The 13,017-nt window shown below is 48.0% G+C and overlaps 1 protein-coding gene and 1 long non-coding RNA gene across 2 annotated transcripts; both read right to left on the bottom strand.

Annotated features, from left to right (window-relative positions):
* Positions 1-180: 180 nt before the first annotated feature.
* LOC106564557 (TRIO and F-actin-binding protein) lies at positions 181-4,507 on the bottom strand. Its single transcript, XM_045691119.1, has 7 exons — positions 4,020-4,507; positions 3,417-3,651; positions 3,102-3,213; positions 2,756-2,915; positions 2,317-2,430; positions 1,476-1,562; positions 181-1,220 (listed from the first exon to the last, which is right to left on the bottom strand). Exons 1-7 carry the CDS (start codon positions 4,386-4,388, stop codon positions 1,074-1,076), a joined length of 1,224 nt encoding a protein of 407 aa, XP_045547075.1. The 5' UTR covers positions 4,389-4,507; the 3' UTR covers positions 181-1,073.
* A 7,350-nt stretch (positions 4,508-11,857) lies between these two features.
* On the bottom strand, positions 11,858-12,339 carry LOC106594596 (uncharacterized). The gene is made up of 3 exons (XR_001326158.1): positions 12,263-12,339; positions 12,048-12,116; positions 11,858-11,946 (listed from the first exon to the last, which is right to left on the bottom strand). It is a non-coding gene; the product is annotated as an uncharacterized lncRNA (long non-coding RNA).
* Positions 12,340-13,017: the final 678 nt, after the last annotated feature.

Genomic DNA, 13,017 nt, shown 5'->3' with positions numbered 1-13,017 from the left:
GGAACTCTGATCAGCAAGAACTTTGCGGCTCTACTTGAGGAGCATGACATCTTCGTCCCCGAGGATGATGACGATGACGACTGAACCTAGGTCAGTGATGAGAAGAGCTGTATTGATACAGCTATTGATGTATAAAAGGCTAATATCATAACTAGTCCCAGGGTGACACACAGGCTACCCTAAAATAAAACATCTCTTTAATATACTATTGTCCCTAACAGTAGTTTAGAGTGCATGCGGCAACATCTTATTTACATAATGGTATGTACCTAATCCAAACAGTCATGTTGGAACATGTTGAAATGGTACCAATGATTATCTAAAAGAGAATGAAGAGAAATAATACAACTGTGAGAATTAATGACCATTGACATTGCTTGCAATTTCATTCCTTTCCAGGGTGCTTTGCAATAATGATGGCAAGCCAATATGAGGAAGGAGAAAGAGATGCCCCCTTACAGGAGAAAATTGCCCTCATCATGATCCACCTCTCCATTGCCTTTTCTCTCTCTCTCCTCCCTTTTAGTCCCACTTTCACCTCCTTGCCACAGATTACTACATATCATTTGATATCATTGTGAGGTCACAGCACAGTCAGACTTCACTCTTGCATGTGTCTTATTATTTACTCAATAAAGAGTCTACGTGTGTAAAAAAAAAAAAAAATAAACACATTTGTTGGGGTATGTTCTTTGGTGTTATTTTGTGGTTGTCCCTGTCATTCTATAAAACATGCATTCTTTAGTCTTATAACTCCAACCACAGCCTAGCCTGGAATCCAGATTGATGTGCTCTCTTTCACCACCGTTTCACTTTGCTATATGTTGAAACTGAGCATATCAGTTTGGAGAATTCCAGGCTAACCACAGCCAGCCATAAAGAAGAACAAACATTGTGCTATTGTATGGCTTCTTGGCTCTTCACAGCAGGCATCCAACTATCCATCCATCAACTCTATCTCTTCCTGCAGTGCTGCGTTGGCCAGTCTCAGGTGTCTCCCCTCCCCTCCTGCAGCGCTGCGTTAGCCAGTCTGAGGTGTCTTCCCCCTTCCTGCAGCACTGCGTTGGCCAGTCTCAGGTGTCTCTTCTCCCTTCATGCAGCGCTGCATTAGCCAGTCTGAGGTGCTCCCTGAGGTCCCTGATCTCCAGCTCACTGCGACCCTTTATCCCAATCAGCTCCACGTACACCTCCTTGTAGCGGTCACACAAACTTTGCTTCTCCTAGAGGGGGTCATAGACCAACACAGAGGAGACCAGTAGAGTGACATTTCTTATCCATATTCTGTTGTGTGTGTATGTAAACACTTATGGTGGTTGAATGGTTGGTCTGGAGTGGAACAGTAGAAACGGCATATGCAAGTACCTTAGGACAAGATGATGAGGGAAATTTGACTAAAGATTAGTATTTGTGTTTATGGTGTGCTATCAGGATTTTGTAAGGGTTGATCATGTGGATACAAAATATACCAGTAGTACCTTGGTTAGAGACTGCACTTCATTCCTTAGACAGCCAATCTCTTTTTGTAGGTACTCTGCCTCAATCTCCTTTGCTCGTAGAAGCATCTGGAGGGCAACACAGATACATCAGTTTAGTATTTTTGGTCATTTTAGTGATGCAATACTCATCAATATGAAGATTATTCCACAATTCTTTCACCAGTATCGTGTCAATGAATGAATAGTGCATTGATGTCACTGATGACCAGTACTAGTTGTTCTACATGGTTATTTTTAGGACCCCAGCAGCATGTCATTGAGGTGAGTTTTTCATGATTCTGAATGAATCTGGTCCAGCCAATAGTTGGCAGCATCTGGAGGACAACATTACAATGTGACCAATCACCAATGGCACACTAATCTACACACCAATCAATAGAGCAACTCTGATGTAAGCCTTGCTTCCAATCAGACTTAAATAATAATTCAGGAATTACCATTACTTTTCAATACACTTCAAAACAAGTATTCAGATCATATTTATTTGAAAAAACAAGCAGTTGAATATTGAAATGTGTTTGGAAATACACTTGGAAAGTGTTTGGAAATACTAAAATACACTCCAATGCATAATGCATTTAACCCAGGTATTTGAAATATGTATTTGAAAATACTTTAAAATACAATTTGGTCGATTATTTGGTTTTTACAAATAACCATTCAAATACTCAAATAGAAATACTTGTTTTAGGCTGTGAATTTGAAAATAGTCAAATACACAGAAGAAGGCATTTAAATAACAAATGGTCAAATACAACATGTACTTGAATCCGGTTCTGCTTCCAATACAACTAATCAGAATGTCAAACTTTATTCTTACTTCCAATTCTGAGGGACTGCGCTCACAGTTGCCAGGGAAGATGTTTCCTGACCTCTGACCTGTGATGAAGTGGCGCATGTGGCTGATCTCCTCAGTCAGACGAGCCTGCATTTCCTGAGACAAACATGAAGAAGAAATAAAAATACTTATTACTATTGCACTGTGTGACAGTATGGTACATTGCTTAAATTGTTAATTAGAGAATGAATTAGATAATTTATTTGTTGTTAATTAGTCTCTCATGAGAGACTCTGCTCACTCTCACTCTTTCTTTCTCTCTGTCTCTCTGCTCTCTTTCTTTCTGCTCTTTCTCTCTGCCCTCTCTCCTTCTTCTTTCTTTCTCTGCTCTTTCTTTCTCTCTCTCTCCTTCTCTCTCTCTGCTCTTTCTCTCTGCTCACTCACTCTCTCTCCTTCTTCTCTCTGCTCTCTGACCTCTGACCTGGTTCTCTCTGCGGAGCTGTTCCATCTCTCTGTCCTTCCAGCTCAGCTCTGTTTCTCTGTCTCCTCCGCTCTGCTCGGCCCGGTTCAGCTCCAGGCACTTCTGGGAATATCTCTCTGACAGAACGTCCAACTCACTGTGGAGGGCATCAGCCTGGGGCCTGTAGAGAACCAAGAACACATGTTTAACACACATGCATGTGGGCATGCCCGCACAGATGCATGAATGCACAACCACACTGATACACAAGCACAGGGTGGATAGTTATCCCATTAGAGAAAACCTTCTCTTCCACATTCTTTTGGTGCCTTTCACTTTGATGTCTGGTTAAGAGAATGGATCTCACGTCTGTCCTCTGTACGTAGTATCCATATGGCTACCCCCTTCAGTCATCCTTCTGGCTTTCTCCACCTCCCTCTCCAGCTGCTCCCTGTGAGCCTCCTTCAGGGCCTCAACTGCTATAGAGCACAGAAGTGGCATAACATGACAAGGAAAAAAGAAAACATTGAAGTGAAGAGGGGAAGGACAGGACATAGGAGGGTAGGTCATCTGTTCCACAACAAAAGTTGCTTTGTGACATCATCCCTAGAAAAAGTGTAATTATTCACTCAATACTCTACATGATATTACACACTACTCCCAACAGGTCTCTCCTTCCCACCTTGTGCCGTGGCCTGGCTCTCCTCCTGCAGCAGTCTCTCTCTCTGTCTCTGTAGCTCTCGGACCTCCCTGGCGTGGCTCTCCTGGAGCTCCATCAGGGCCCTGTGGTGGGCCGCCTCCATGGCCTCCAGACGCTGGCCGCAGGGGGCCCAGGGGCCACACCGACTGTCCACCTCCATCCCCATCTCCACACGCTCCTTACGCAGACACTCCACCTGCTGCCTGAGTGATAGCGCCTGAGAGAGAGGGAGAGGAGAGGGGGATAGAGAGGGGAGGAAGATAAGGGAGAGATAGAAAGAAAGAGAGAGCGGGGAGAGGAAAGGGATAAGGGTTGAGAGAGAGATGGAGAGAGAAAATAGTGGGAAAGAGGGGAGAAGAAAGTGGAAGTGTGAGACATAAAGAGAGAGAGAAAGAAGGACATGTGAGAAGGGTGAGGAAAGATACCCTAAATTATTCATTATGTATATTTAAAACATCCTCTCTGTTTCTATAATACCTTTACAAGACAGTTCTAAACATTATGATTATTAAATGTTAAACACTCAAATGAACAAATAACTGTTTTACATTTAGGATTTTGAGTGGAAAATAATTCTCACACTACCTCCCTCTGTAGAGTCGTTGCACTGGTTGTCTGAATCGTCTGATTAGGAATCGTCTGATTGGTCTGATTAGTCTGTGCACCAATCAGAGAGAGCACGCTCATCTCCCTGAATGTTAGACTCTCGAACTCCACCCACTTATTGTTGACGTCCATGGTGTGAGTGACAGGTACAGGTACGCTGGCTTTCTTCAGATCCAAAGAGTCCCATCTGCTGCCCATCTCTCTGAAGGGGATCGCCCCCTCAAACCATCTGTTCCTCTCCTCCAATCGCTTGGCTTGCTCTCTGTCCCAGCCCTCTCCTGCCTCTCTCTGACTGTCTGATGACATGTTGGGGGAGGTGTCATTTAGATCCGGGGCCACAGAGTCCATTTGACGAAGGTTGGAGGTGGAGTTAGTGGTTTGAGGGTCGGAGTCTTCACAGGTGAGCACAGAGGGAGGCTGGCGAGACGACACAGGCTGAGAGTTTTCTCTTTCACTGTCTGACCGTCTGTGATATAATAATGGGGACCATAGGAAAAGTGTTTCAGATATAGTCACATTTTTTACTGTTGTATATTATTACATTTGTCTAATTGTCTTCTTGCTGCCTCCAAGTCCATTCATTATGTCGTAAAGTAATTATGTGCATTTCTGTTGTGATCTTAGGCCACACCAGTCTAAGTGCAGGACTTTGTCAGCGTCTGAAATGGTACCCTATTCTATTCCCTGTAATGTGCATTACTTAGTTTGGACCAGGGCTAATAGGAACTTTGATCCAAAGTTGTGCTTACTGCACAACTTTGAGTGTTTAACACTCTGGTTGAGATGAAGAGATAAAGAACAGAGAATAAGGTGCCATTTCAGACACAGCACCATTGCAGACAGAGTGCCATTTCAGACACAGTGTTATTTCTGACACAGTGCCATTTCAGACACAGTGCCATTTCAGACACAGTCAATAGAAACACTCACGGTGTGATGTCTGAAGTGTGTCTGGGTCGGATAGTCCGTCTCAGCACATTTACCCACTTCCTCCTGATCCTGAAGGTCGAGGCTGACAGAGTGAACACTGCTTTCTTTGTCTGGTTGAGATGAAGAGATAAAGAACAGAGAAAAGCCACATCTGAGGGGTTACAAACAGGAAGGAACTAAAGCATATTGACACCAAGACTGCATCCGAAATGACACGCTACACAATATATAGTGCATTACTTTATGGGCCCTGGTCAAAAGTAGTGCATTATTTATGCATGGACTAGGATGCCATTTCAGATGCAGCCCAAGACTGTAGTAGTAGTAGTAGTAGTAGTAGTAGTAGTAGCAGCAGTAGCAGTAGTTGTAGTAGTAGTAGTAGTAGTAGTGTAGTAGCAGTAGCAGTAGTAGTAGTAGTATTACTAGTAGTAGTAGCAGTAGCAGCAGTAGTAGTAGTAGTAGTATTAGTGGTAGTAGTAGTAATAGCCAGTGGTAGCAGTAGTAGTAGTAGTAACAGTAGCAGCAGTAGTAGTAGTAGTATTAGTGGTAGTAGTAGTAGTAGCCAGTAGTAGTAGTAGTAGCCAGTAGTAGTAGTAGTAGTATTACTAGTAGTAGTAGCAGCAGTAATAGCCTGTATTCATATTAGTGGTAGTAATAGTAGTAGTAGTAGTAATAGCCAGTGGCAGTAGTAGTAGCAGCAGTAGTAGTAGTAGTATTAGTGGTAGTAGTAGTAGTAGTAGTAGTAGTAGTAGTAGTAGTGGTAGTAGTAGTAGCCAGTAGTAGTAGTAGTAGTAGTAGCAGTAGCAGCAGTAGTAGTAGTATTAGTGATAGTAGTAGTAGTAGCCTGTAGTAGTAGCAGCAGTAGTATTAGTATTAGTGGTAGTAGTAGTAGTAGCAGTAGTAGTAGTAGTAGCAGCAGCAGTAGTAGTAATAGTAGTAGTAGTATTAGTGGTAGTAGTAGTAGTAGTAGTAGTTGTAGTAGTAGTAGTAGTAGTAGTGGTAGTAGTAGTAGCCAGTGGTAGTAGTAGTAGTAGTAGCAGTAGCAGCAGTAGTAGTAGTATTAGTGATAGTAGTAGTAGTAGCCTGTAGTAGTAGCAGCAGTAGTATTAGTATTAGTGGTAGTAGTAGTAGTAGCAGTAGTAGTAGTAGTAGCAGCAGTAGTAGTAATAGTAGTAGTAGTATTAGTGGTAGTAGTAGTAGTAGTAGCCAGTAGTAGTAGCAGTAGCAGCAGTAGTAGTAGTAGTATTAGTGGTAGTAGTAGTAGTAGTAGTAGTAGTAGTAGTAGTAGTGTCACAACATCCACAGAAGGGGGCGCCTCTCCTCGGTCGAGCGGCGCTCGGCGGTCGTCGTCGCCGGCCTACTAGCTGCCACCGATCTGTGTTTCAGTGTCTATTAGTTATGTCTGGTTTTTGTTTGCACCTGTTTTGTGTTTTGTCATTAGTGGGGGGGTTATTTAGTCTGTCTGTGTTTAGCTAGGATTTTGTGCGGGATTGTTCGTTGTTACGTGTGGTGTTACTTTTATTATCTAGGCATTAGGGTTGCCGGGCTGCGCCCCCGTCTGCCTTTTGAACGGAGCTTATTTTTTGTAAATTTTTCTGACTGTTATGCTCCCAGCCGTATGTGAAACTTACCCGTGGATTTATTAAATTAAGATTGTTCCAACGGACCTCAGTCTCCTGCGTTTGACTCACTCCTTAAACTGTTCATTCCGCTCGTGACAGAATCCCGCACCACTTATGGAGTCAGCAGGGACAGGAACATTGTCAATGGAGGAACAAGTCGGCCAACATGCCAGTCTCCTCCAGCGACTGGGCACGGCCATGGACCAGGTGCTGACCCGACTGGAGAGCTGGGAGCGAGTCGCTCCATCACCCCCACCAGGACCAATTCATCGCCCTGCGCCCCTACCGAATCCAACCGAACCCAGTACAAGCGGGATACGGATAATGGCTCCCAGGGAGTTCGATGGGACGGCCGCTGGGTGCAAGGGGTTTTTGCTCCAGTTGGACCTGTACCTGGCGACCGTCCGGCCCTCTCCCTCCGATGAAGAGAGGGTGAGCGTCCTCGTCTCGTGCCTCACGGGTAGAGCCCTGGAATGGGCCAACGCCGTCTGGGAGGGCCCAGACTCAGCAAAGGACAACTACCCAGAGTTCGCTCGCCACTTCCGGGCGGTATTCGATCATCCCCCGGAGGGCAAGGCGGCGGGCGAGCGATTATTTCATCTGAGGCAGGAGACGAGGAGCGCTCAGGACTGTGCGCTGGAGTTTCGGACTCTAGCCGCCGGATCGGGGTGGAATGAGCGGGCCCTGATTGACCACTACAGGTGTAGTCTACGTGAGGACGTCCGCCGGGAACTGGCTTGCCGGGACCATACCATCACTCTGGACCAGTTGATTGATTTGTCCATCAGGCTGGACAACCTGCTAACTGCCCGGGGACGTTCCGATCGGGGCCTATTCATTCCACCTCCCATCCCTCCTGCTCCAACGCCCATGGAGCTTGGAGGGACCGCTGCTAGGAGGACCGGAGGGGGGGGGCCTCTCCTGCACCCACTGTGGCCGTAGAGGACACACTGCGGACCGGTGCTGGAGAGGTTCTCCCGGGAACTCAGAGGGCAGGCAGAGCACTCCATCGACCTCCCAGGTGAGTCCGCACCAGCCTCACCCAGACCCCCCTGTCGACCACATGTATGTCTCTGTTTTCTTCCCTGGTTTTTCCCCTCACTCCCAGTATAAGGCACTAGTCGATTCAGATGCAGCTGGGAGTTTCATGGACCGAAGTGTTGCTGATAAGTTAGGGATCCCCCTGGTTAAACTGGACAAACCCTTCCCCGTGCACGCGTTAGATAGTCGACCACTAGGGTCTGGCCAAGTGAGGGAGGAAACAGTGCCACTGGTCATGGTAACGCAGGGGGGTCATGAGGAACGTATCAGCCTGTTCCTTATTGATTCCCCGGCGTTTCCTGTGGTGATGGGACTTCCCTGGCTAGCCTCTCACAATCCTCTGATTTCGTGGGGGCAGAGGGCTCTTAAGGGGTGGTCGAGGGAGTGCTCAGGTAGGTGTATAGGAGTTTCCATCGGTGCAACCACGGTGGAGAGTCCAGACCAAGTCTCCACTGTACACATTCCCTCTGAATATGCCGATTTGGCTATCGCCTTCAGTAAAATGAAGGCGACTCAATTACCACCCCATCGACAAGGGGATTGTGTGATAAACCTCCAGGCTGGCGCGGCCCTTCCTAAAAGTCACGTGTATCCTCTGTCGCAGGAGGAGACAGTGGCAATGGAGTCATACGTCACTGAATCCTTGAGACAGGGATACATTCGGCCATCTAAATCACCCGTCTCCTCGAGTTTCTTTTTTGTGAAGAAGAAGGGGGGAGGCCTGCGCCCGTGCATTGACTATAGAGGTCTAAATTCTATCACAGTGGGGTTCAGTTACCCACTACCTCTCATTGCTACGGCCGTGGAGTCATTTCACGGGGCGCGCTTTTTCACCAAATTAGATCTCAGGAGCGCTTATAACTTGGTGCGTATCCGAGATGGAGACTAGTGGAAGACCGCATTTAGTACCACATCGGGCCATTATGAGTACCTCGTCATGCCATATGGGTTAAAGAATGCTCCCGCTGTCTTCCAATCCTTTGTGGACGAGGTTCTCAGGGACATGCTCGGGCAGGGGGTGGTGGTGTACATTGATGACATCTTGATCTACCCCGCCACTCGCGCCGCGCATGTGGCTCTGGTGCGTAAAGTGCTTGGGCGGCTGCTGGAGCATGACCTATACGTCAAGGCTGAGAAATGTGAGTTCTTCCAACAAGCCGTTTCTTTTCTGGGATATCGCATTTCCACCACAGGGGTGGTGATGGAAGATGACCGCGTTACGGCTGTGCGTAATTGGCCGACCCCTACCACTGTGAAGGAGGTGCAGCGGTTCTTGGGGTTCGCCAATTATTACCGGAGGTTTATCCAGGGTTTTGGCCAGGTGGCAGCTCCCATTACCTCACTGATGAAGGGGGGTCCGGTGCAATTGCGGTGGTCGGCAGAGGCGGACAGAGCCTTCCGTCGTCTGAAGGTTCTGTTTACCAACGCTCCGGTGCTGGCACATCCGGATCCCTCTTTGCCATTCATAGTGGAGGTGGACGCGTCCGAGGCTGGGGTGGGAGCTGTGCTTTCGCAGCGTTCGGGCGCTCCTCCGAAGCTCCGCCCCTGCGCTTTCTTTTCTAAGAAGCTGAGCCCGGCGGAGCGCAACTATGATGTGGCGGACAGGGAGTTGTTAGCCGTGGTCAAGGCTTTGACAGTGTGGAGACATTGGCTTGAGGGGGCACGTCATCCTTTTCTCATCTGGACCGACCACCGTAACCTGGAGTACATCCGGGCAGCGAGGAGACTTAATCCTCATCAAGCCAGGTGGGCCATGTTCTTTATGAGGTTTCAGTTCACCCTTTCGTACATCCCGGGTTCTCGGAACCGGAAGGCCGACGCACTGTCACGTCTCTACGACACCGAGGAGCGGACCATCGATCCCACTCCCATACTCCCTGCGTCCTGTCTGGTGGCGCCGGTGGTGTGGGAGGTGGATGCGGACATCGAGCGGGCGGGTCGGCTCGAACCCACTCCACCTCAATGTCCCGCGGGTCAAAAGTTCGTTCCGCTGGGTGTTCGCGATCGTTTGATCCGATGGGCCCACACTCTATCCTCCTCGGGTCACCCTGGGGTGGAACGGACAGTGCGAGGCCTGAGGGGGAAGTACTGGTGGCCCACCTTGGTAGAGGATGTAACACACTATGTCTCTTCCTGTTCGGTGTGCGCCCAGTGTAAGGCTCCTAGGCACCTGCCTCGAGGGAAATTACAGCCCCTCCCCGTTCCACAACGACCTTGGTCTCACCTCTCGGTGGATTTCCTTACGGATCTCCCGCCATCTCAGGGAAATACTACGATCCTGGTTGTTGTGGATCGGTTCTCGAAGTCCTGCCGTCTGATTCCGTTGCCCGGTCTTCCTACGGCCCTACAGACCGCGGAGGCCCTATTCACCCACGTCTTCCGGCACTACGGGGTGCCCGAGGATATCGTATCTGATCGGGGTCCCCAGTTCACGTCCAGGGTGTGGAGGTCGTTTATGGAGAGGCTGGGGGTCTCGGTCAGCCTGACCTCGGGTTTCCACCCCGGGAGTAATGGGCAGGTAGAGCGCATTAACCAGGGTGAATGCAGGTTCCTGCGGTCATATTGCCAGGACGGCCAGGGGAGTGGGCGCGGTTCGTACCCTGGGCCGAGATGGCCCAGAATTCTCAGCGCCACTCCTCTACTAACCTGTCACCCTTCCAGGTCGTGTTGGGGTATCAGCCGGTCCTGGTGCCATGGCAACAGAGCCAGACAGAGGCTCCTGCGGTGGAGGAATGGGTCCAGCGCTCTAGGGAGACCTGGCAGGCGGTCCAGGAGTGTATAAAGAAGGCTGGAGAACGACACAAAGAGAGCGCTGACCGCCACCGCAGTGAAGCCCCCGTGTTTAACCAGGGGGATAGAGTCTGGCTCTCGACCCGGAACCTGCCCCTCCGCCTGCCCTGCCGGAAGCTGGGTCCGCGATTTGTGGGGCCATTCAAAGTCCTGAGGAGAATAAACGAGGTGTGTTATAGGTTACAACTTCCTACATATTACCGTATTAACCTCTCGTTTCATGTGTCTCTCCTCAGGCCGGTGGTAGCTGGTCCGCTGCAGGACGCTGAGGTGCTGGAGGCCCCCCGCCCCCCCTGGACATCGGAGGGGCCCCGGCGTACACAGTCCGGGCCATCTTGGACTCCCGACGTCGGGTGGGGGGCCTGCAGTACCTCGTGGACTGGGAGGGGTACGGTCCGGAGGAGAGGTGCTGGGTCCCGGCAAGGGACATTCTGGATCCAGCCATGTTGCGGAATTTCCACAACCTCCGCCCGGATCGCCCAGCGCCTCGCCCTCCGGGTCGTCCTCGAGGCCGGCGTCGGCGCGCTGCGGAACCCGCGCGTCAGGGGAGGGGTACTGTCACAACATCCACAGAAGGGGGCGCCTCTCCTCGGTCGAGCGGCGCTCGGCGGTCGTCGTCGCCGGCCTACTAGCTGCCACCGATCTGTGTTTCAGTGTCTATTAGTTATGTCTGGTTTTTGTTTGCACCTGTTTTGTGTTTTGTCATTAGTGGGGGGGTTATTTAGTCTGTCTGTGTTTAGCTAGGATTTTGTGCGGGATTGTTCGTTGTTACGTGTGGTGTTACTTTTATTATCTAGGCATTAGGGTTGCCGGGCTGCGCCCCGTCTGCCTTTTGAACGGAGCTTATTTTTTGTAAATTTTTCTGACTGTTATGCTCCCAGCCGTATGTGAAACTTACCCGTGGATTTATTAAAAATTAAGATTGTTCCAACGGACCTCAGTCTCCTGCGTTTGACTCACTCCTTAAACTGTTCATTCCGCTCGTGACAAGTAGTAGTAGTAGTACAGATATCGGATCTTCATTTGGTCAATCTTTTGTTGCTGAGAATTTTCCTGCACATCAGGAAATGCAAACTTGTAATGTATTCAAGGTTTCAAAAGGCTTCTAAAGTTTGTAATTCCACTTTAAAATGTCAGACTTGTATCAACCCCTACAAAAAATGTAAAATAATTATAATCCACACAATAATTCACATTTCCTTTTGCTGCAGGACTATTGTCCTGCTGTAGAAAACTGCCTCAAATTAGGATACGGCATCTGTAGTAGTAGTAGTAGTAGTAGCAGCAGTAGTAGTATTATTAGTAGCAGTAGTAGCAGAAATAGTATTAGTAGCAGTAGTAGCAGAAACAGTAGTAGTAGTAGTAGTAGTAGTAGTAGTAGTATTGGTATTGGTAGTAGATGTTCAATGAGAGAAAAAACAGGAAGAACACACATGTATCTGGAATCCATAGTTCTTCTCCACGTCAAAGTCTTGGACGTTCATACAGGACGTCAGGTCTATCTCTCCATCCAGGTCATCTGACTACAACAGACATGGAGGAACTGGCGTGATACAGACTCAAAAATACTTCTATGGGTATATAATTGGCGAACTGATATTGCAGATATAGGAAATGGCATTACCTCCTCAGCCTCAGAGTCCATGTAGAAACTCAGTGCAGCATCCCTCATCACAAACCAGTGTCTCCTCCACTGTTAGGAACACAAGCCAAACAGACTCAGTCAAACCAGTGACACTTCAAAATATTCAAAACACTGCTATTGTTTTGAATGATGCTTTCCTCTATTTGTGCCAGTTTGTTCTAACACATGGTCAAGTGTGTCATTTGCAGTGTTACCTCCCCATATTCATCCAGTTTTGACATCCAGCCCTTTTGGTCAGACTGTGTTTGAGTATTTTCAGGTAGAATCCTCTGTAACAAATGGATTATATGAATAATGGTTATATGATGGTACGTACAGTATGAGTGACTTGATGGCAGACCTGTTTTTAAAGTACTCAAAGGTATCAAGCGTATCACCTGTGGCTGAAGCGCAGTTGTGGACTGGGTTCGGGACAGTCGTCCGTCCTCTGAGTCGCAATATTTATCCTTCTCTTTCTCCCTCCTGTCTCTCCCCCTCTCTCTGCCTCTCCCTCTCTCATCAGACTCAACCCTCGTACTGCAGAAATCAGATTCCTCTACATACCTAAAATAGAAGAAAAGTTATAGAAATAGAGACCAAGAGAGAGACAATGAGAGAAAATCCTGACCCAATATACTGAACATCCAGTAGGACCTTACAATACACTGTATATGTAGTAGGCCCTTACAATATGATGTACATGTAGTAGTCCCTTACAATACACTGTACATCCAGTAGGCCCTTACAATATACTGTATATGTAGTAGTCCCTTACAATATGCTGTACATGTAGTAGTCCCTTACAATATACTGTATATGTAGTAGTCCCTTACAATATGCTGTACATGTAGTAGTCCCTTACAATATGCTGTACATGTAGTAGTCCCTTACAATATACTGTAAATGTAGTAGGCCCTTACAATATGCTGTACATGTAGTAGTCCCTTACAATATACTGTATATGTAGTAG

Source organism: Salmo salar, chromosome ssa12 (assembly GCF_905237065.1).
Source record: "Salmo salar chromosome ssa12, Ssal_v3.1, whole genome shotgun sequence".
Classification (NCBI taxonomy): Eukaryota; Metazoa; Chordata; class Actinopteri; order Salmoniformes; family Salmonidae; genus Salmo; species Salmo salar.
This window is presented reverse-complemented; position numbering and strand designations above follow the sequence as displayed.